The sequence below is a fragment of the Tetrao urogallus genome, assembly GCF_951394365.1.
Source record: "Tetrao urogallus genome assembly, chromosome: 8".
Classification (NCBI taxonomy): domain Eukaryota; kingdom Metazoa; phylum Chordata; class Aves; order Galliformes; family Phasianidae; genus Tetrao; species Tetrao urogallus.
Genome location: NC_136821.1, coordinates 36,721,556 through 36,743,398, shown reverse-complemented (window position 1 = coordinate 36,743,398; position 21,843 = coordinate 36,721,556). Strand labels below are relative to the sequence as shown.

The 21,843-nt window shown below is 49.7% G+C and overlaps 2 protein-coding genes across 3 annotated transcripts in view; one reads left to right on the top strand and one right to left on the bottom strand.

The window, feature by feature from the left end:
* The window catches only part of SLX9 (SLX9 ribosome biogenesis factor), a gene marked incomplete at both ends in the record, with an annotated part of 48,868 nt that extends 42,498 nt beyond the window's left edge, over positions 1-6,370 (bottom strand). Inside the window, 2 exons of the mRNA XM_079539189.1 lie at positions 4,158-4,266; positions 6,260-6,370. Coding sequence (XP_079395315.1) covers positions 4,158-4,266; positions 6,260-6,370 — 220 coding nt within the window. The remainder of the gene's footprint in view (positions 1-4,157; positions 4,267-6,259) is intronic.
* Positions 6,371-12,843: 6,473 nt separating this feature from the next.
* On the top strand, positions 12,844-20,155 carry ITGB2 (integrin subunit beta 2; the record flags this gene model as incomplete). Of its 2 annotated transcripts, XM_079538954.1 has the most annotated exons (16): positions 12,844-12,927; positions 13,937-14,006; positions 14,225-14,313; positions 14,550-14,733; positions 15,109-15,279; positions 15,506-15,747; positions 16,108-16,263; positions 16,528-16,623; positions 16,762-16,851; positions 17,138-17,278; positions 17,519-17,703; positions 18,470-18,714; positions 18,979-19,198; positions 19,267-19,487; positions 19,692-19,858; positions 20,090-20,155. In XM_079538954.1, 16 exons carry the CDS (start codon positions 12,844-12,846, stop codon positions 20,153-20,155), a joined length of 2,427 nt encoding a protein of 808 aa, XP_079395080.1. The 2 variants fall into 2 exon arrangements, with proteins under 2 accessions (XP_079395080.1, XP_079395081.1); XM_079538955.1 differs by lacking the exon at positions 12,844-12,927 and having other exon boundaries at positions 13,919-14,006; positions 19,282-19,487.
* Positions 20,156-21,843: the final 1,688 nt, after the last annotated feature.

Here is a 21,843-nt window from a genome sequence, read left to right as displayed (position 1 = left end):
GTCCTTTGTGGAGCCAGGAGCTGGACTTGGAGATCCTTGTGGATCCCTTCCAACTGAAGACAGTCTATGATTCCCTGATTCTGCGATCAAGAAGCAAACTCCATTCTGCATACACTCCCCATATGGCAGGCCATTAGTTCTGAGTTAATTGGAAACATTCAGTTCCCACGCTAGAGAGGCTCTCCCAGATGAGATTTATTCTCTCACACCAGTAACAGAAGTCCTTGCATGGATTAGATTATGGCAAAGAATTTGATTTACATTACGTCAGTGTCTAAGTAAACTACACTGATAGGAAGCAATCATTCAGCAAATAACTCATAGACTTAACCCCAATGTTCATAACATTGCTGGCTTTTGTCACTTATAAGCATGTGGAAATCATCTGGAATCTTGTGTTAAGATGAGCTAATAATTAAAGAGAAGAAGCAGAGCACAAGAAAGTAGTCACAGTAGGTCTGCTTTATAGCAGGGCATGGCTCAGAGCTCCTCATGTTAAAATATTTTCCACTTTAGGCCACTATCTCCCTACAGTCACAGATGCAAGGGTCAACTGAAATGAATTCCATTCAGGTGACATTTTGAATTACAATTCCACCCTCTCCTTCTCATGCTGCAAACATTACAGATTTCCCAACAAACTGATACCTTTCACCAAACACAAGCATTCTGAATCAGCCTTGTCTCCAAGGAAAGCAACAAGACCATTACAGAGAGCATAGCAGATGTTTTGACAGGGCACAAGGCTCCACTAGATGTACCAAGAATCTTCAGAAATCCTCAGAAAACAACAGGAACTTCAGTTGACAAGAACCAACACTAGCAGTTTACCTCCCAAAGCAAGAGGTCTCACATCTCCCTTCAATCCCATTACACATCTTCACAAGTACACACGAACATGGATGGCAACTGCAATGCTAACCTTGCTACAGATGCCAACCTTCCTAACTTCTGTACTGTGCTCCTTCCCTGTTTTGTCATAATAAGCACAGCCAAAAGAGCAGCAAAAGCTTGCCACTTTGTTAAATGACTATGGAGAAAAAGAAGTAGAAAGAGAGGCCTTTTCTCCTGTTGACACCTATGGGCAATAGCCCCCTGAGCCCCAGCAACATAGCACCTGGGTTTCCTATACATCTGCATCTCTCTGACTCCAGCACATCAAAACAGGACCTGTAAACAAAGCTTTCATCACTTGTGAGTAACCTGTGCTCTGCTGTTCTTTAGCTGGTTTCCAGTGCACAGCCTGCACCACTATTGCTCCAGTTGTCCCACGCAGCCTCCCTAGTGGTACAAGCAGAACTGTCAGGCTTCCCCAGTACCCAAGCATGTTCCAAACACGGACAAGTCCTTGCAGCAAGAAAAACCCAATGGACCTCTCCACCAATGCATGTAACCCCTTTCTAAAACTACAGAAGCATTCAGCATGCACTTCATACTGAATTAAGGAAAGTTAGGTTAAAAGTTATGTGCCTTCATGAGGTGTTGAATCAGCAGCTGCAGATTTGACCTTGTTAAGCCAGGTTCTTGCTGCCGCTAACAGATGCTTTTCTACAGACTTCGACAATTAATGCAGACAGTGGGTCTCCTGTTTTTCCAAATAGCATCATTAGCTATCCTATCTCTGGAATGAAAGGTAGCAGGCCAAAACAGTAAACCCACACATTAACGAAGAAGCAGTGGATTGGTGAACAGAGTTGTGGCCAATGAGACAACCAACCAGAGCCAGCCAAGCATCTTCCATCCTAACCCAAGTCCAAGAAAATAACACGATGACCTTCATCAGAAAGGCCACTGAGAGATACACATGTGTAAAAGAGCAGAGACTTGGGGTACGGGAGGAATGTCAATCATTTTGGGGATTCATTGTAATAACCGAGCCTTTTCTTGGACACGTAATGCATATGTAAGTAGCTTGCTCTTTAACTATGTGCCCTTCTTGCCCTCCAGTATGCAGGCTAGGTGGGAATATCCCCCCTGCATCCGGCATGTGCACAGTGCTGATAAAACATACCTGCTTTCTGACTACTCTGTGGTTAGAGTTTGATTTCCGCATGTCAGTACATCTGTTCAAAGCCAGGACTGCATTCTACACAACACACTAAATGTCATGTTTTAGTGCATGTATACTGTTTGCTCTTTTCACTGCTTCTCCCAGGTTTGTAACAGAATAGATGCAGCCACTCTCCCTCACTGTGCAGCTCTTCTGATTTCCATCACACCCTCCCTTGCTGCTCTTGCCCATCCTTGTCTCTCCCTTCTCCAAACCGCTGCTGGCTCAGCTCTAAATTTCTGGAAAAAAGGAGGGCAGGACCACACAAAGTAGTAAAGATCTGCAGGTAACATGCATTTACTCATAAAGTGGCATAACCGCCCTCAAGTTTGTTCTCTTTTCCTCCTACTTCCGAACAGCTGATTTGGGTTTTTCGACCACTGCCGAGTTTCAGGCTGACATCAACTAAAAGCTAAACCCAATTCCAAGCTCTTCTCAAGACTAGACTTATAACTGGAAAAGACCAGATTCATGGGATAAAGCATATGAAATACAATATACAAATATTAGAAAATTTAGAAATATGGTTCCAAGTGCCTAAAAAAACAGCTGTCTCTAGCTGATCAATTAGAAAGTACAAGGGAGCACAAAGGATCTAAAAGACACCAGCACACAGCCTCAGGAGCGAGTTAAACATTGCCAGGCACTGCACATGTGCATCATCAGCAGTGCACAGTGACCAGCAGCCCAGGTCTATTTATAAACCAGACATGCACAGCTGTAGCCTGCAAGGAAAGACCAGGATTGCAGACTGTCAGTCCTTAACAACATGTTGTCTAATTTAATTAAAGAGATGGCCATGTTCACATGCACACGCATCCTTTTTCCAAGAGAATTACAAACAATAAGCTCAGTGTTTTCAAAACAACACAGTTCATCACAACTTTTGTGCAGGGAACAAGCATCTCAAGCAAACGCCCTCACACAACCTTTCCATCCCCCCTCCCTACGTCCAAAATGTGACTAAGGGGCTATTGCAGCCACAGCTCACCATAGCTCAGGTGCCCACTAGCCCTCGCGGAATTGCTGGGTTTGTTTATAGCCCTGACTACTTGGTACGTGAAAACAAAGTCATGCAGTATTAATCTGCGTGGAGAGAATACATTAATTTAAGTTTGCAAATGAAGTATTTGGAAGTCACACATATCTTGAAATAGACATTTGCACCAGGTCAGACCACCTGTGCCATCAGTTTCTATTGAACCGGTTTCAGATGCAAAGTTCTGTCTACCACTAAGCAGCTAATGAGAGCATTTTCTTCCTGTGCAACAGGAAACAAAAGCCAATATCATCTCCTCCTTGTCAACTCCTCTCACCACACACTCCCTTGTGAGCCTCTCTCTTCCATCCAGGAGTTCTTGAACAGAGAACTCAGCATCAGTGTAGGACAGGATAAGAGAACTGGCTGCTCTCGGGTTGCCATAGGTAAAGCACTGCTAAGGAACAACATGCCAAATTAGCCTGGACAGCATAAAGAAAACCCCCAGGATTTGCTGACAAAATATGGAGGCATGAATTTCACCTGCTGGTGAAGCAGAAGAGCAACAGAGGAAGCCTGGAGGCCAGATGACAGCCTGGACTCTGCTGTCGCCTCATACCTTGGGGGCCTCTGGCTGCAGGAAGACATCCACATGAAGGCTCCAGCCGCACAGCCTAGCCAAGAAGCTATCATGTAGACCAAAGCGAGCTCCTCACCAAGGGAATAGGAAGCACAGATAGTAGATGAGCTTTCCTGTGTCCTGCAGCCACAAACCGAAGCCCCTTTTAAAAGAGCAGTGTCCTGTAAGAGCACAGGACGCCAGGCCAGCATCTGCCAGGCCCAACGCTGCCAGTGCAGTCCCAAATGAAGTAAACAAGTCTATGTTCACAACTGTATCCATTCAAAACACAGCAGCTCCATCCAATAAACATACTTCTCCAGCATTAACTGCATGTTTTCCTACCTTTGATATGGCTACCAAACAGCAGGAACACTAGAAGCAAAGGCAGAACATTTGTCCTTACAATGACTTTCCTGGCCACAAAAGGTTATTTCCTCCAGCACCAGGTGGTTCCAAAGCATCTCACAGTCCTGTGGGCACTTACAGATTGAGATCCTGCTCCTCACCTGTCTTGGATGAAACAATGCTTCTGGTGTCCAAGTCAAGTTTCTTCACCAGAGAATCAGGGTCAATAGTCAGCCCAGAAAAGATGTCAGATGATGAGAAGTCCCAGTCCTGATAAGAAATATTAACAAGGAGTCAGTACCAACCAGCAGCATTAATTAGAAACAAGATAATTAAACCCTATACCATCCTGCTGGGAGTAACGAAAACATTCCAGTAGTGATATGCAGGTGCCTTTCATCAGCAGGCAGGGGGAGCACCCAGGGCCTTGCCAACATCCAACATGCTGGATCCCAAAGCTGTTACCATTCTTAAAGGACCAGTAGCTGTATCCTACCTCATTCAGTTGAATTCAAGTTTACTCATAACACCCACAGGAAAAGCCAGACTTATAATAGGTATGTATACAGAGAACAATGCAGATAGGTTTTAGGCTCTTGATCTGTTGCTTTTGTCAGGGGACATGAAGAAGACTGAGTGACTAACAACTAGCAACTCACCAAACCTTCAGCATCACATTCCTTTAAGCACACAGTACTTCCTAAACCCCAAGCTTTGCACTAGCCATTATGGTTTGCTATGGAGAACTCACTGCCTTAACTAAGAGTCACCCAGCACAGACACACAACTGCACAAAGCTATAAGCACATCTCAGCATGACGTAGCCTATTACTTCCTCCCCAAAGGAAAGCTGTAGATGCATAAATAACATTTACTGCTGTTCCTGTGTCTTTACTACAAGGGAAGAGGGTACAGGCATGAATGGCCTACCAGCTGCTGAGATCTAATGGAATGTAAAGCTCCTAATGGTTATGTGTGAGCTGGCAGATCAACCCCACCTGCCATGGCCAGAAATGGGAAGGCACTGCAGAACAAGGCCTGCAGCCTCCTATGGTGTGTACAAAGGACCTGCTAAGCAGCACTGGGTGGGGTGAACCTAAGGGCTACCAGGGCCCCTAAGGACTCATGGCCCACTTGCCTTGAGAAGCCACCACCATTGTGGCTCATTCACTCCTGTGGCTTGCAGGGTGGGACACAAGCAGACACATGGCAAAGCTCAATGCTACAGCAGCTTCAACACACAACTTTCCTAAAAATGAGGATGTTTAGAAAATTTAACTCAACCTTCTGTTTCAAGGACCTCCAGTGGGCACCAGGCCTGTCTTATGGCATCTCACCATATGGTCAACGACCACTCCCTTGGATATCTTTGCTAAGCCGCACCTGGAGCTACAAAAAGGCACCTTCAGGAGCCTTCCCTGTGCATACAGAAGCAGGGACACCCACCAGGCCCACTGTGACCCATCAGAGGTCACAGTGCCATTGGGACAGCCCACAAAGGCAGCACACCTCGTGGCCACCAGATGTGCCTCAAAAGGAAGCAAAAGCTTCAGATCCCACACAGGGACAGTGTGGGACCGCCACTGGACATCAAACCTCTGCACATGCAGCTCAGACAGGAGGAATCGCCTTGCTACCGCTGACTGGAGGAGCTGGTAAGTCCCAGTCCTGCTGACCAGCAGCACACCAGCTCTCGATCTACGCTTCCCATACGCTTCCCAGCCTGGCCCTCAGCAGGCTGGATCCACCGCCCTGGTTTATAGAATCACGGAGTCACTAAAGCTGGAAGCCCTTCAAGACCACCGAGTTCAGCCACTGCCGAGCAGACGGTCCCACCACGAACTTTCATCCGCCAGCGCCGCAGCCGCACATCCCTTAACCACCTTCAGGGACGGGGACTGCAGCTCCCAGGGCAACCCCCAGGCACCCTCTACGCAGAAATCCTTCCCGCAGCCTGAGATGAGCCCCCCCCCCGCACCTCGAGGCTGACTCCTCGCTTCCTACAGCTCGTCCTTGAGAAGGGACCGAGCCGAAACCGAACAGAGCGGGCTGAAGGCGTAAGGAGCGCGAGGAGGTGTTGCCCCGTGCCCGGGCGGCCCCGCGCTCCACACGCCGGGCAGGGAAACACCGTTTATCTGCAAAACTAGCGGAGCCGCTGCGCGGGTCGAGCGCACAGCTTCAGCCAAATCGGAGCCAGCGCGGCGTCACGGCAGCGAGCCCCGCGCGACCCCGCTCCGCTGCGCTTCCCCCGCCGCCCCGCTACCTTCGCCGCGGACGCGGTGCGGCCGCCAGGACCGGGCGGCGCCGGGTCGGGGCGCAGCGGGGGTCGGGGAGCGGCGCCGTGCAGCCGCGGACGCCGTACTTTCCCCACCATGGCCGAGCGGGGCGCGTGCCGGAAGAGAACGCGGCCACGCGGTGCGCGCACACAGCGCGGCTCCGAGGATGCTGATTGCCGGGCGGCGTTCCGCACTCCCTTCCTGTCCTCACTTCTTCCTTCCGGGGCGGGCGACGGGGGAGGGCGGGATGGCGGGGCCGGTGCGGCTGCTCGTTGTGGCGCGGCAAGAAGCGCTTGGACGGGCGGCGAAGCCGTTGAGGGGCGGCAGGGCCTTCAGCGCTCCGCTTCTGCAAACAGTCGAGGAGAGGTTGGCTGCGCTGTGGTTAAACCTGGGGCTCTGGGTTGAAGCAGAGCTTAGCCCAGGGCTGTGTCGTAGAATCGACATGAGGAAATGGATTCAAGGAAACTTAGAAGCAAAAGTTTTAAGATCACTAAGCAGGTATTCTTACTGGCAACGCTGGGATAGCGTTGGGATAACTCTCCAAAAAAACTGAGTGAAGGACTGTTTTTGTCCCAAAGATTGCTATGGGATGGAAGGACGAGCAGAGGAGTCTCTGCAAACACAGATTTGGAAAACCAATATCTTGACACTGTCACATTTTAGGCTCGTTCTGCCTCTTGTGTGGATTCTGGCTTAAGGTCTCCACAAAACAGGTGCACAGTGTTCCTGTTGCGTGTTTCTTTTCCCTTGTTAAAGCAGAGCAGTCGTACAGCATGCCTCCCATCTACAGTGCTGTGGCACAATTATCTTCCGCAGCTATGGTGGATGCAAGCAAGCTTTAATCTTACTATACAACAATTCAGCAGCTATGCTTACAAGGATATATTATTGGAATGTTTTGTCTAATTCTTGAAATCAGAATCACTGAATCATTAAGGTTGAAAAAGACCTTTCTAGGATCATGAAGTCCAACCCATTCCCCCAAGCTCACTGACCACATCACATCCCTCAGTGCCACATCTCCATGGTTCTGGAACACCTCCAGTGACTCTGCCACTTCTCTGAGCAGCTCTGCCACTGCATCACCACTCTTTCTGAGAAGAAATGTTTCCTAACACTAACCTTTGTCAGCACTTGTAGCTGGGGCAAGAGGGACCTGGCCCTGGACCCTGCAGGCTGACTGGAGTCAGAGCTGTGGCTCAGTGAGGACTGGAACCTCTGCTGCACTGTGGGCATAGCCTGGCCGTGCTCTGTGTGCACAATGACGGATACAGTCTGCTGTGAGAAGTGTCTGCTCCGTTCCCACATGCTCGCAGTGTCAATGGTTTACAGGCTGGTTCAGCCCAGTTCCATGACTAATGGGATGGGGGGACACATGGACACCAAGCCTCAGGAAAGGGGAAGGGAGAAAAAGGAAAAGGGGAAAGGGTAGGAAGATGGGAGATGGACCTAAAGACAAAACAGTGGCAACAATCTGAGGAGGAAAGCTAATTTACTAAATAAGATACCAGAATGCAAGATAACATAACACCATATAATAGGAATTGAGGCTAATAAATCAAATAAAACAAGAGAGAGAGAGAGTCTGAAACCTAAGACTTTATTCTAATGCTGAAGGTGAGATAGCTAGGGAGCAGGCACGCAGAGATGAGCTGAAAGGAGAAGGAGACGACTCATGGTCTGTGAGCAGTTTTATTTTTCCCTCTGAATGGAAAATGGAAACAAAAGCCCCCTCAGGGGTATGTACTTCTCCTTTTCTTCTGAGAACCAGGTACCCAGAAAATCAGCAGTCCACGGAACTGTAGCATTAACTCTTTAATTACCAGTGCATTATGTTATGATGTGGAATACCAATAACAAAATCATAAAACCAGGACATCCAGGAACTGCTCTGCTCCCTTGGGCTTGGCACCCCAGTGTGGATGGCACAGCACCTCCCTGTGCTGCTTCTGCTGGCAGCTGGGCTTCATTTTCCCTTTCGTGGTTCTCTTCTTTCAAAATCACAGAAAACACCAATATACATGCAGTGCTCGCCAGCAGTGGCTTTCTCAAACAGAAACTTCCCACCACCAAGGGAGTGGTGCCCATTTTCTTCTGCCAGATCCTTGCTCACCTTTGGCATGCAGACAGGGAATGAGCACTTGCCAAGCTCAACATGACAGCAGTCACCGCTGCTCACTTGTGCTTCCCAAAACAACATCTGTGAGACTTTGCTGTGCAGGAAAATGAGGAGGAAGCCAAGCCAGAGAGACCAGTAGTGGTGGGTCTGATCTGCAATATGGCAGCAGGCAAGGTCTTGATGCCAGGTCTTGAGGATGTTAGGGAACATATAACATTTGTCAGGTGTAGAAAATGTCACTGGGAAGAGTTTGGTTGCCTTGCTGTAGACTGGGGAGTGCTGCTGGGGAGCACAGCACCAAGACAACCTCTCTGACCACTAACACTACATGGTGGGAGTGGGCCAGAGGCAACACCTGCTGCTAGCTCATGGTGGAGCCTGGCCCCAGCTGATGGAGAGAGATCCTGCAAAAACCATAGCCAGGAAGAGGAAAAGGAGCAATCCGTGCTGGTGGACACATAATTAAATATAAGTAGTCAAAATAAAAATGTCTGTTAAAGTCACATGGAATGGTTAAAACCTTGAAACGGACTGGAGAGCGCTATGACTCTGTAGTGGTGGGCTGTAATCACATACATACAGGCCCCCACAGGACACCCTCCCACAGCAGAGTTAAACCGCAGCAGCTAGAAGAAATCAGATGTAGAAATAAGAAGATATCCTTTAAAAAGTGGAAGTTGTGCCCAAATCAGGAAGTATGAGAGGTGAAATTTTCAAGCAGCTGAAGCCTCACAGCTGGAGCTGTCTTCTCCAGCCCTGACTTGATTCTTTTGAGGCCGCTTTTACCCATCAGCAAGGAGTGACCATGCATTGGCTGTGCATGCAGTGAACAACGTTGGCTGATGAGCTGCCAGCACTGGAGTGCTTGGGTCAGCAGGTGAAGGCTCACTGGTGACTGTCTGATAGGGCCTCTTCAACCTGCAAAGCAAATAACAAGTCCCAAGTTAATTGTCACTCAAAAAAATCTAATATGCCATGTGTTTTTCAGTTTAGTGCCTTAAAAAGGTTAAGAGGGAGTTGTCTGGAGCCAGTTCCTCTCTACTTGGGGTGTGCTAGGAGGGGAAACCACAGCCTGCATGGCAAAATCTGAAGGCTCAAAAAACCGCATGCCCCCAAGCTGTGTCATGTCAAGAGCAGCGCTGTCATCCTCTGTTGAGTGTGAAGGACCTGCCCATTGCAACAGCCTGCCTATGAAACAAAAGCACCACAGCCAGACTGGGGCCAGAGGGGAGAGTTGGCTTCCCTGCCTCCAGAGCTGAAGGTACTAGCATCTCCCCAAGGCACCAGTTTTCCAGATTCCCCAGAGCTGGCCTCATCTGCCTGCCTGGCAGTGCTGTTGGAGGTCAAAGTGGGCAGAAGAAGGTATTTTGGGCAGGTACCCAGGCAGATAGGGTTCAGCTTTGGCTTTGGTGCATAGGGCTGTCTGGGTTTAGGGGAAGGCGCCCGCCCACAAACCACTGCTCTGGCTTCCTCCTTTCTGCTCAGCCAGCACGAGACAGAAGGAGGAAGAACTTGCACCAGAGCTCCTGATTCTCAGCGGCTGCTCCCAGCTAGGCAGTGCAGCCAGAGGGCTTCCAGCCTCACTGCAGTTCCAGAGGAGGAGCCAAAGGAAAGGCTTGATGTGAGGTGAGTACTCTTTCACTTTTGTGCACATCCTTTCTGGAAGGTGGATGGGCAACTAAGGACTTTCATAGCCATGGGGATTCCATGAATTTGTTTTGTGATTCTTGATCCAGGTTTGTGCAAGGTGAGTCCTTTGGCATGCTGCAGCCTGGCATGTGGCATTCCCAAAAGCAGACTTGCCTCATCTGTGCATTTCTGCTTTCAGAGGAAGGAGTGAGCCAGGAAGTGCAGTCAGTTATTAGAGGAGGGTTTCAGGCCCCAAATTCTTCCTCATCCACCTGTGGGCTTGGGAAGCAGCAGGGGCCCAGAGTGCTCCTGTTGCATCCTCCAAAATGGCAGCTGAGGGTTGCAGCAATTTCTGCCTAGTGCTGTGTCACCTCCAGCACGTGGGCACAAGGATATTATCTGAGTATGTCAGACCTTGTGGCCAGAAACAGCCTCAGCTTTGTTGTGATAAGGGGTTGAATGGCGCAAGCAATCTGTCCCATTGTGGCATGCTAGATGAGGATGCCTTTGCCTCTGTGGAATGGGGAAGGGCTGGAAGAAGAGCTAGGGCAGTGGAGCAAGACTCTGTTCTTCCCCTTCATTTCTCTCTGTGTGCATTACACTCTGCAAAAAACCTCAGAAGATGCATAGTGGAAGCAAGGAATACAGCAAAGGATGCATGCAAACTTTCCCTGCAGAAAGCAAGTCCTTTGTTAAGTCTCTAAGGCAAAAAAAAGTTTGCTTGCTAACACAGCAGTGGGAAAGCGTAGGTCCTGTGAAGTAAAACCCACATGTGATGGAGAAGCCAGAGAACTGCTGTTTGCTTGTGAATCATTCTCAAGCAGACAGACCTTCATTTTCGATGATTTTTAAAGGTCTGGCTCCTTGTCTCACAGGGAGATGAAAAGCAAATGCATGAACAGAGATGTCGAGCCCTGTGGCTGACATAGGTGCTAGTTCCTCTGCAGAAAAGCGTGGGAAAGCTATGTTACATTTCGTTACCATTATTTTCACATCCTGCTTTGCTCGATGGTTTTATAGTGAATTGTAACTAAACTCAGTGTGCTAGTGACCACAGTGCAGGACCTACTTTCTTGAATGAAGCACGAGAAGCTGGAAATCTCCCACTTTTGCAGTTTGGTGCTGCAGGCAGGAGGCATACCACTTCACTATGCTACTGTCAAATGGGTGATGCTAGCCATGACTCTTCATACAAAGCACCAGAGAAACAAGGAACAGCTTCTCTGTCCTAAATGGTTTCTGCTTAGCCTAGAGCAGATGCAACAGGATGTTTGCACCAGTGACAGAAGGAGGCTGCGTTCAGTGACTGGGACAGACCCTGCAAGGCTGTTTTTGTATACCTGTATCTACCTTTCTATAAATATATATTTTTAGATAGATAGACAGATGTTTAAAGATAGAGATGATGCAGGCAGACCCTGCAAAGCTACTGTTATTGATGTGTGTGTATCTATACCCATACATACCTATATATAAACATACGTATATATATATATATATTGTACATACATATTTTGCATGGAGGAAGTGCCTCAATGTCTCAGCCAGTCCTAGCCCTCTCGATGAATGTCTACCTTGATGGGAATTACCCATAACACCAAACTATGTGAAAGAAGGAACAGCCACAAGCCAAGTGATATGCACCTCCCCGCCTTGCGGTGCCCTATGGTGCTCATTTACACCCTGTGGATGGCAGCCTCACTGTTACAGGCAGATGATGCAAGCATGCCAAGAGTCCTCCAGGGATACTGGGCACAGGAAAATGTCCTCCCATTTTGCAAGAAGTAGATAATTAGCAAAGCAGCAAAGGAGAGTTGTGGCTAACAGACTGCAAGACCCATTTCTGCTGTTGAACTCTCATCTTATTTATAGCAATGAAACAGCTTTGACACTTCCCCTTCAGCCCTATTTATAAATCCCTGCTTGCAGACAGGGTGGTGGGCTTTGTGCATCCCTCTGCTTGCTGTGAGAGGCAAACCTGTCCCTGGCACAGCACAGCTGGGAGCAGTGCACCCCTAGCAGTGTCAGTCTGACACTGAGCCAAATGGATGGCAAGAGCGAATGGAGAAAACTGCAGGGTCTCTGCCTGGGCTCTGCTAGTACCAAGTCAGACAGAAAACCTGTTTTCCCTTTCTCTTAGTACTGTGAGGAGGCAGACAAAAGCAGAAGCCCTATTTGTTTCCTTTGAAAGTCACCCTACATCACATACATGCTCATCCACCCACATAGCTGTGAATAATTTCCTTCTGCAGCAGAAGAAAAAGAAGTAGTGAGCTTTCTGCTGCTGCAGTCCCCTAGCATCAGGGTGTGTTTTACACCCCTGCTGTGGGGAAAGAAACGACTTTTAGCATTATAAGGGCACCAAAATCCAGCCCACTAAATAAACCCTATAGTACAGAACTCATTATCAAACAGAGCTGGGCTTATATTGAGTGTGTTTCTGGGGTCTGGGAGGTATTTTTAATCCTGTTGTAATTGGAAACTTACTCCCTTTTGTGTATGTATGAACCAACTATCTCCAGCAAGTGAAGCACAAGCTCACAGGGCCTCAGTCCATGGCTAATCTTGTGGCTTATATGGCTCCCTTCTAGCCTAAATGAGTGCAAAGGGCACATGTCCACATGCAGTTATGGACTTCTGTGAGAATGAGAGTGCTGGAATTGGGAGTCCCACTAGAGACAGGCAAGAGGTAAAAAAAATGAAACCCATTAACCCAGTATGAAACCCAGCCAGAGCTACCTTGTGTGAACCATGAGGGTTTTCCTTCTGCACCTGCCCCCAGGGCCCAGTCACCTGTGGAGTGCCCACGGAGATGCAGTGGGCATGGTCACAGGCAAAGATGGAGCTGCAGCCCCATCACAAAATGGCACAGCAGAGCAGAATCCTAGGCTCTGCCACCACGATCAGGTGAGCACAGAGTCACCTTTGCCTGTCTGTGCAGAGGTGGCTGCCTCTAGAGCACTGCTGGGGAGCTCAGCTCTGAGGTAACCACCTCTTAAGGCTGCAGATCTTCACATCCTGACAGCCTGCACTCTGCTGCTGCAGCCCTGTCACACCTCCAAGTTCACAGAACAACCAGGCATCAAACCCCACTGCGCAGTTGTCACAAAATGACACCCATCTTATCTTCCTTAGCATCTGATCTTTCTGATCATTGTCACCCTTTGACTTGTCTGCTGCCTCACAGCAGCAGACAACCTGCAGACACATCCTTGTGCCAGGAGCAGCTCTGAGCAGCTATATTTACTGCTCTGGGTTTGGTGCTTTCTCTGCATTTCCCTTGCTGCTTCCTTCCTGCCCTGAGCCGCTCAGTCTGGCAGGTTCTCAGGAGAGGCTCCGCAGCACTGGCAGGAACCAGGGAGGAGCTGTCTGATTGCTCAGGGTGTCAAAAGAGCCATTTCAAAACCAATGACACATCCTTTTGATGTTGTATCTATTATTGCTGAAAACAGAAATATTCACTGTTCCTCCACACTTTTTTCCCCTCTTTTTTCTCTTTTAACAATTTCCTCTTTTCTCACATCCCCAAATACACCCATGTTGTAAGGCCAGATCTGTTGGGTTTTGCTCCAAGACCATGCCTTTCTGTATTCCATACACACACAAAAATAGATGCAGAAGAATCTGGATAAATATCACATCAGTTTACGTAGCAGTTCAACTGAAGGTGTACTGATGCAGTGCCAGTTGTTGCTCTGCTGACTTTCATGTTTAGCCCAAAAGCAATGTTTAGCTGGATAACAATATATTTTTCTAAGAGCATGTGAGCTGTCAATTGGGGTCATGCTCTCAGGACCTGCCCTGCTGTAGGATGGAGACATCCACTCAGTGCCACCATCTCTGCAGGCGCTTTCTGTGGGATTTGGAGGCTCCCTTCCCTGAGGCTGAAGTCACAGGGATGCCTTTCCTCTTGCAGAAAATGCCTCGTGACTGCTGCCTCTGGCTGCCAGCAGTGACCTGGGTGCTTCTGCTGCTGCTGACAACAGGTGAGCCCCACCTACCCTTCATCCCTGCCTTTCCCCAACTCCTCATGTGGTCACTGAGACAGTGCTGGAGTTGGAAAATACCCAACACTGCACTACATGTGGCACTGAGAGCCATGCAGGGTGGGTGTCTGTTGCTGGGAGCCTGAGCACCCCACAACTGTCTCTGGTGCAGACTGGTCCTGTTCCCCCATTTCAAACCCGTCCTCTCCACATTCCAGCCTTTGCCGCAGAGTGTCCCAAGATCAAGGTGGGGACATGTAAGACCTGCATCCAGTCTGGCCCTGGCTGCGCTTGGTGCAAGAAGCTGGTAGGTCCTGGTAGCCTCACATGCTACCAGCAAAAGGGCAGTGGGACAGCCATCCTGCCAGTGGGTAGACAGTCCCAGCAGGGCTTTGTGTCCTCTCTGCTGGGCGAGACCAGGAGAACTTCAGCCTTCCTTACTCCACTGATATCCCAGAATCCCAGCAGAGCTGGTTTGGGATGGGCCATTGGGTTCACTTACCTCCTGCCCTTCTGATTTTTCTGTTTGATGTTGCAACACAGAATTTCACCAAAACTGGTGAGCCAGACTCCAACCGCTGTGACACCGTAGAGCAGCTGCAGCAGAGGGGATGCCCAGAAAATGAGATAGAGTTTCCTATCAATGAAATCAAAAGGATGCAGGACAGTACGTTCAGCAATAAGATACAGCTGACTCCCCAGGAGGTCCATCTGAAGCTGAGGATAAGTACGATTCCTGTGTTGTTGCTAATAAGCTTCTGCCCATCCCCACACTCAGCTGGATAGCAGCTGAAGCTGGCCAACATTTGTTGCATGTGATTTTTACCCTTTCTTCGAACTGAATAGGCTGTTGGCAAGAGATGACCTTGCAGGGGACGCAAGGGACCTCATAGGAGCTGAAAAATCTTGAAGGAAAGCTCTAGTGAAGATGTGAGGGTGGGAGACACTTCAGGGGGATAAGGATGGAGCCTATGGCTGTGCTGGGGTGCAGTGGCATGTTTCCTTCCCATTTTCTCCCAAAGAAAGATCCCAGTGTGGGGTGGGCAATGGGGCAGGAATGATCCATAGCACAGTGGCTGAACCTGGTGTCCCTATCCCACAGGGGAGCCTGCTGAATTTGATGTGAAGTTTCGCCGTGCCACAGGGTACCCCATTGATATCTACTACCTCATGGACCTCTCCTATTCCATGCTGGATGACCTAGAGAATGTGAAGAAGCTGGGAGGACAACTGCTTAGAGCCCTGGAGAGCACCACACCCTCTCGCCGCATAGGTGAGCCTGCCTCCAGCACAGAGCCAGCTGGGAAGAGCAGTGAGGCCAGTGGACAAAACAAAATGCAGGATGCAGGCAGTATGAAGCAGTGTGCTGGAGCAAGGGATGTAGACAAGTACTTGGCTCCCCATGCAGGAGCCAGGAGGCTGTCCATGCCTGGTGCCATCAGGACACCTGTCAACCCCTGCCTCTTTCTTCCCTAACACCATGGTCCTGGGCATCCTAGGTTTTGGTTCCTTTGTGGACAAGACGGTACTGCCTTTTGTCAACACACACCCTGAGAAGCTGAAGAACCCTTGCCCCAACAAGGACAGTAATTGCCAGCCTCCCTTCGCCTTCAAGCACATCCTCTCACTGACTGATAATGCTGAGAAGTTCGAGAGTGAAGTGGGGAAGCAGTTCATCTCAGGGAACCTGGATGCCCCAGAAGGGGGGCTGGATGCCATGATGCAGGCAGCAGTGTGTGGAGTGAGTACCCAACAGGGTGGCTTCATGTGTCCCCTATTCCCTGCATCTGCAGGCATGATGGCTGCTGCCTCTGCTCATGGCTCCTCCACTCAGGAGCTGGCTCTGTCCCTCCTGGAGCAGGTCGTGGGTGCCCATCATGTAGCTTCAAGCCTGTAATCCATTTAGAAGTCCTGATTTGCCTGAATACAAGAGAGCATCTTACCCTTGAGCTTCCTCACTCGAGACCTCAGGAACATTCCTCCATGCTCTCTGGCCCTTGTTGAGGCTGATGTGATATCCATCAGTGACTGCACCATGCCCAGGCAGCATCACCCCAGCCCCATTTGTGGACAGGTCTCAGTGCTGTCCGTATCATTACAGGACTTGATTGGTTGGCGCAATGTGACCCGATTGTTGGTGTATGCAACTGATGATGGCTTCCACTTTGCTGGTGATGGCAGACTCGGGGGCATTTTGACCCCCAATGATGGCCAGTGCCACTTGGAGGACAACATGTACAAAAAAAGCAATGAGTTTGTAAGTACTCTGGCATTGTTCCAAGGTTTGCTCAGTGGCTCTGTACCCTAAGCCCATAGGGCAACTCCACAGTAATTGCTTACAGCCCCCATGAGGGCCCAGGAGACAATCCAGGGTGGGGGGGGTGATGGATGCAAGCAGAGATGCTGCTGCCTCAGGTGTCTCTGAGGAGTGAAAACTCCTCTTTATCAGGTGTTGACTTGTTTGGGGTGTTCTGGAAGGTCTTCCTTACAGCAACTCTATCAGCCTGCTCTTCTCACACAGGACTACCCTTCTGTTGGCCAGCTGGTCCAGAAACTTGCTGAAAACAATATTCAGCCCATTTTTGCTGTCACGAGCAAGATGGTGGATGTTTACAAAGTAAGTAGACTTTGGCTGGTCCAGGTGCCTCCTGAGGTGACACATGCATGTCCTGCTATGTCCTGCTGTATCACCACCATGTGGTGCCACTGCTATCACATGGTGGGGACATCTAATTCCTTTGTTCTCCATTGGCAGAAACTCAGTGAAATGATCCCAAAGTCAGCAGTAGGGGAGCTGAATGAGGACTCTAGTAACATCATTGAACTCATTCAGGTGGCTTACAATGTAAGTGCTGGGTGAGAACTAATTTTGCCTATTTGGTGGAGAAAAGTTCATGTCATGTGTCATCATCATCTGAGAGCAGGTGAGATTGGGACTTTGAGGATGGGACTTTGCCCACAGCCAGCAAGAGGTTGCCACTTCTCTGATGCCACATTTCCTGCCCTACCACAGTCAGCTGAGACCATGTCCTGGGGCTCACCCTACCCTTCTCCCCTGGGCTGGGGGAAGCAATTCCACATTTCCATGCTTCAGTCCCTCCTCTGGATAACTGCCCATCATTCCCTCACAGAACCTCTCCTCACGGATCATCCTGGACCACTCCACCCTGCCAGATGACCTGGATGTCAAATACGACTCCATCTGCAATAACAACACAGGAGCCAAGAATGAAGCAAGAGGGCAATGTGACAATGTTAAGATCAATGATGAGGTATGTTTCCCTAAATCAGGAATGCTGAGCAGCTTGCAAGGTTCCTCCCGCCTTTTCTGTCTAGCAGCAGGAACTCTTGTCCCAGACTTTTTGTTCATGTGAATTTAATGCCCGAAATGTCCAGAATGCTGAGGACGATCCTCCGTTATGTGTCCACTCAGCCTGGGGCCAGTATTATATTACTACTGAAGCTACCTGATGGTCTCTAGCCCTTCCCTCTTCTCACTCTGCACCTACTAGATCACCTTCAAAGTGAAGGTCACAGCAAGTGAGTGCATCAAAAGCCAGTCCTTCACCATCCGGCCACTGGGCTTCACAGACACGCTCACTGTGCACCTGAACATCATCTGTGACTGTGACTGCAGAGAGCAGCCTGATCCAACAGCCTGCGGTGGAAATGGCAAAGTTGTCTGTGGGATCTGCAGGTGAGTGCTGTTCTCCACAAATACTATTTCAAATAATGCCAGAGTTGAGGAGATGCTGTGAGAGAGCTGCCAGGTTAAGCCAAGTCCACTGCTTGCTGCTGTGCTTGGTGCTTCCCAGCACCCCAGGGCCTGCAGAGCCATCAGTCATGGCGTTTCTCTGATCATTTGCATCCACTTTCCTTTTTGGAGCAGCAGTTTAGGTTCATGGCAGCAGGGAATACACTGAGGTCTGTCTTCAATTGGTAGATCCTCTGCTCCTTTCCTAAGGTCACACGTGCATCCACTCAGCCATCCATCTGCCTACCCTTTATTCAGCCAACTCTCCACCCACTCAACCATCTGTCTGCCCAAACACCAAGCTTTCTGTGGAAATCTCTAAAAATCTCACTTCTGCAGTTCATGTACATCTTTAAACGTAATTATTGCTTCAAGGCCTCTCAGCGAATGGGAGAGGAAAAGCCTGTTTCCTCAGGAAACACTCAGATCTCCTGGCAAGGGTTTGGAAATTATAAATATCATAATAATTTCCAGGCAATCGTTTGGTGTTGTAAGTATTACAAACATGGAGAGCAGCACTGCTGAGGTCTCCCACCAAAGGGCCTCCTCCCAGAGTTCGCTCCATCACGCAGTGGTGCAAACTCCTGGTGATACGTTTGTTTCCAACAATGCTATCCCAGATCTTTTCTGTTTCAGTCGAGGTTTGAGCCTGGCCCTGTGTGTGCGCCATGGCTGCTGACCCAGTCTCATTCCTCTCCCCTCATGGCAGTTGCAATTTGGGCTACACGGGAAAGAACTGTGAGTGTGACACCAAAGGCAGGACCAGCAAAGAGCTGGAGGGCAGCTGCCGAAAGGACAACAGCTCAGTCATCTGCTCGGGGCTGGGGGACTGCGTGTGCGGGCAGTGTGCCTGCCACACCAGTGATGTGCCCGGCAAGGAGATCTACGGCACCTTCTGCGACTGTGACAACATGAACTGCGAGTTTCACAACGGCTCGCTGTGCGGTGGTGAGGGTGAGCAACCGGGTGCCCAGACACAGGGGGATAGTCCCACTGTCTGAGCTGCATGAGCGCATTTCCATTTTGCCCTCACAGAACCCCTCCTGGAACGGCAGCCCTACCCCCAGTGCAGGGCTCCTTCCAAGCAGAGGCGGTCAGAGCTGGCAGAGGGACCAGCTCCTGTTTTTCATCCTCCCTCAACCCCATCCTCCTCACAGCTCCCTCTGAGGGCAGCCCTGTGCCCCACAGGGCCATGACTGGAAACATTTCCCATCACAGAGCGTGGACGCTGCGACTGCGGTGAGTGCAAGTGCACACCCAAGTATGAAGGCAGTGCCTGCCAATGCAAGAAGTCGACTGATGGCTGTAGGAACAGCCGGCAGAATGAGTGCAGCCTGCGTGGCTCCTGCCACTGCAACCGCTGCCAGTGCCGGGGGGGCTACCAGCCCCCCTTCTGCGAGGAGTGCCCTGGCTGCCCTTCACCCTGCGGCAAGCACATGTGAGTGATGGGGAGCTGAGTGGTGGGGTGGACATGGGGGCTGCTGTTGCTGCAGAGACAATTTGCAGCTGCCTGTGTTGCAGTTCCTGCGTGGAGTGCAAGTCCTTCAATAGTGGGCCACTGAAAATGAACTGCTCTGTGGCCTGCACCAACATCCAGCTGGCTGACCAGCCACGGGTAGGGAGCCGGCAGTGCAAAGAGAAGGACTCTGAGAACTGCTGGATCTCCTTCTTTATGGCCCAGGATGATGGGGAGGAGATGTACACCGTCACCGTTGACCCTAAGAAAGGTACTAGACTGGTCTAGTATTAAATGTGGAGTTTTGTTGCCCTGCCTTTGGTGGGGGGGGGGTTGGAGCTTGGTGATCTTTGATGTCCCTTCCAACCCAAGCCATTCTATGATTCTATGATTCAATGAATCCCACTCATCCTGCCCCTGCCCCAACAGCTCTCCTGGGGTCTGCAGACGTACAGGATCTGTTTTTGATCCACAGAGTGCCCAGAGCCTCCCAACGTCCCGCTGATCGTAGGCAGCACCATTGCTGGCGTGGCTCTCATTGGCCTCCTGCTCCTGCTGATTTGGCGGCTCTTGATGGAGATCTTCGACCGCCGAGAATACCGCAGGTTCGAGAAGGAGAAATCCAAGGCCAAGTGGAACGAAGTAAGAGAGCATCAGGATGACTGCATGCAGGGGGGATGCTGGGAGGATGGGTGTGGAGATATCTTCTGTAGGGGCTACTGCAACTGGCAGTACCCAGAGCGTGGTGGATCCAGACCTTCCCACTGCCCTAATGCTAATGCTGTCCATGTCCTTCAAAGTCATGGGAGGATGGGTTATAAACTGCCAAAAGTCTGCTACAGTCTCATGAGACTTTCACCTTTCTCTCTCCAGGCTGATAATCCCCTGTTCAAGAGTGCCACCACCACCGTCATGAACCCCAGATTTGATGGGCAATGAACTAGAGTGATGCCTGGGAGCACTAGGACCCACCACTAAATGAAATGCCAAACAGGGAAATTTCAGGCTCCCACCTCTTCTTTATTGTGTCCTTTTTAACCCTTCTTCCAAGAGACTACCAGTATCCAGGTGCTGGCTGAGGGGCTGCACAGTACCTGTCCTCTCTCACATAGCTGTCTGGTTGCACTGTGGGAGGAGGGAACATCAGTGTCATGGACAGAGCTGCAGAGCAGATCTTACCAACAGGCACTCAACCCAGCTTCATATCAGTTTCCATCTGTCCTAGCTCCTGGTGCTAGCTCTGCTTTGTGGCAGGACCTTCAGATGCCAAGTCCCATAGATACTTAGTGCAGAAAGTTCTCCCAATGAGGAGTTCAAAACTGCTATTTCCCTTCTGCTCCAGCAGGCTCCACTCCTAGGCTGCTCCATGCCCTGCTGCACTGCTCTGCACAGTTACACTTGCAGCTTGTTCCTAAACTACTCATTGCTGAAATGGACAGGGAAGGTCTCCAGATGGGCAGTCTGCTCTTGTTGCTGCACCCAGAAATGATGGACAGCCAGAAAACAAACAGTGAATCTGATTTTTAAATCATCAGCTGCTCCCCAGTGTTACTTCCCTCTTAGACCTACGTCGGGCTCCTCCATGTTTCTACCTGGGCTTCTGTGAGCTTTGCTTACCTCCACCACGCAACCCACTGCATGGCAAAGAAGCAAAGGAGCAGCAGATTGAATTGTGGAACATCAACATCAGAGGTGTTGAATGTGTGAAACAGTGCTTGCAGCTTTGAGCTCAACCACAGCTTCTTCTGCCACCACTAGGACCAGATCTCTTTCCTACTCTGCGAGTCCATCAGACTTGCTGAGGATCAGCAATGCAAAAGACCTGGCATCACACATAAAATCTCCAGCCCAGTGCTTTTTCAAATTCTGCGCAGCTACTTGTTCCTTTTGTGTTATGGGTTCATTCTTTTGAAATACATGTACAGTTGTGTACTTGCTTCCAGTTTGGGAATAATTTGCAGATAGTTTTACGTCCAATCTCCGTTAGCTTTATGAATATGTTTAAAGTTAATAAAAATTAATATATGAAGTAAATACATCTGTCCTACTCAGGCACTAGGGCAGCAGCTGAAACACTCACTGGAGAAACTACAGCAAATTCCTGTGGTGGCTGCCAGCATCTACCACAAGATACAGTGCTTGTAGAAATTCTGGCCAAAGAAACACACTGTCTTCTACTTTGCCAGCTGCATCTTGATAGGTGCTCCCTTGCAAGCCAGAAGGAGCTCACAAAATGATACAAAGCAGTTCTTACCAATGGCTGTGCTTTGGCAGCCGTACATGAAACGTTAAACAAGAGTGGCTGTACAGTGTCTGATGATAGATTAGTTTGAGCCACTTAGCCATTCTCCACCAATGACTGAGGGCCTGGGGCAGAGGAAGAGCAGAAGCACTTCTGATACTTCCCACAGTGCTCTCCCAGCCTGCAGCTGTTTTTGATTCGAGGACCCTGACCTAGTGCAGCTCTCATGCACCTCGCATCTGGCTGCCCAATGACACCAGGGCTCCGGGTTTCTTAGGCAGTGCTTGTTGCCAAGGACCCAGACAGAGACTGTTCTTAACTTGGACATGGTGAGAGAATCTCCCCCATCAGTGGCTACAGGTATTATTTCTGGTGTAAGCTGTGC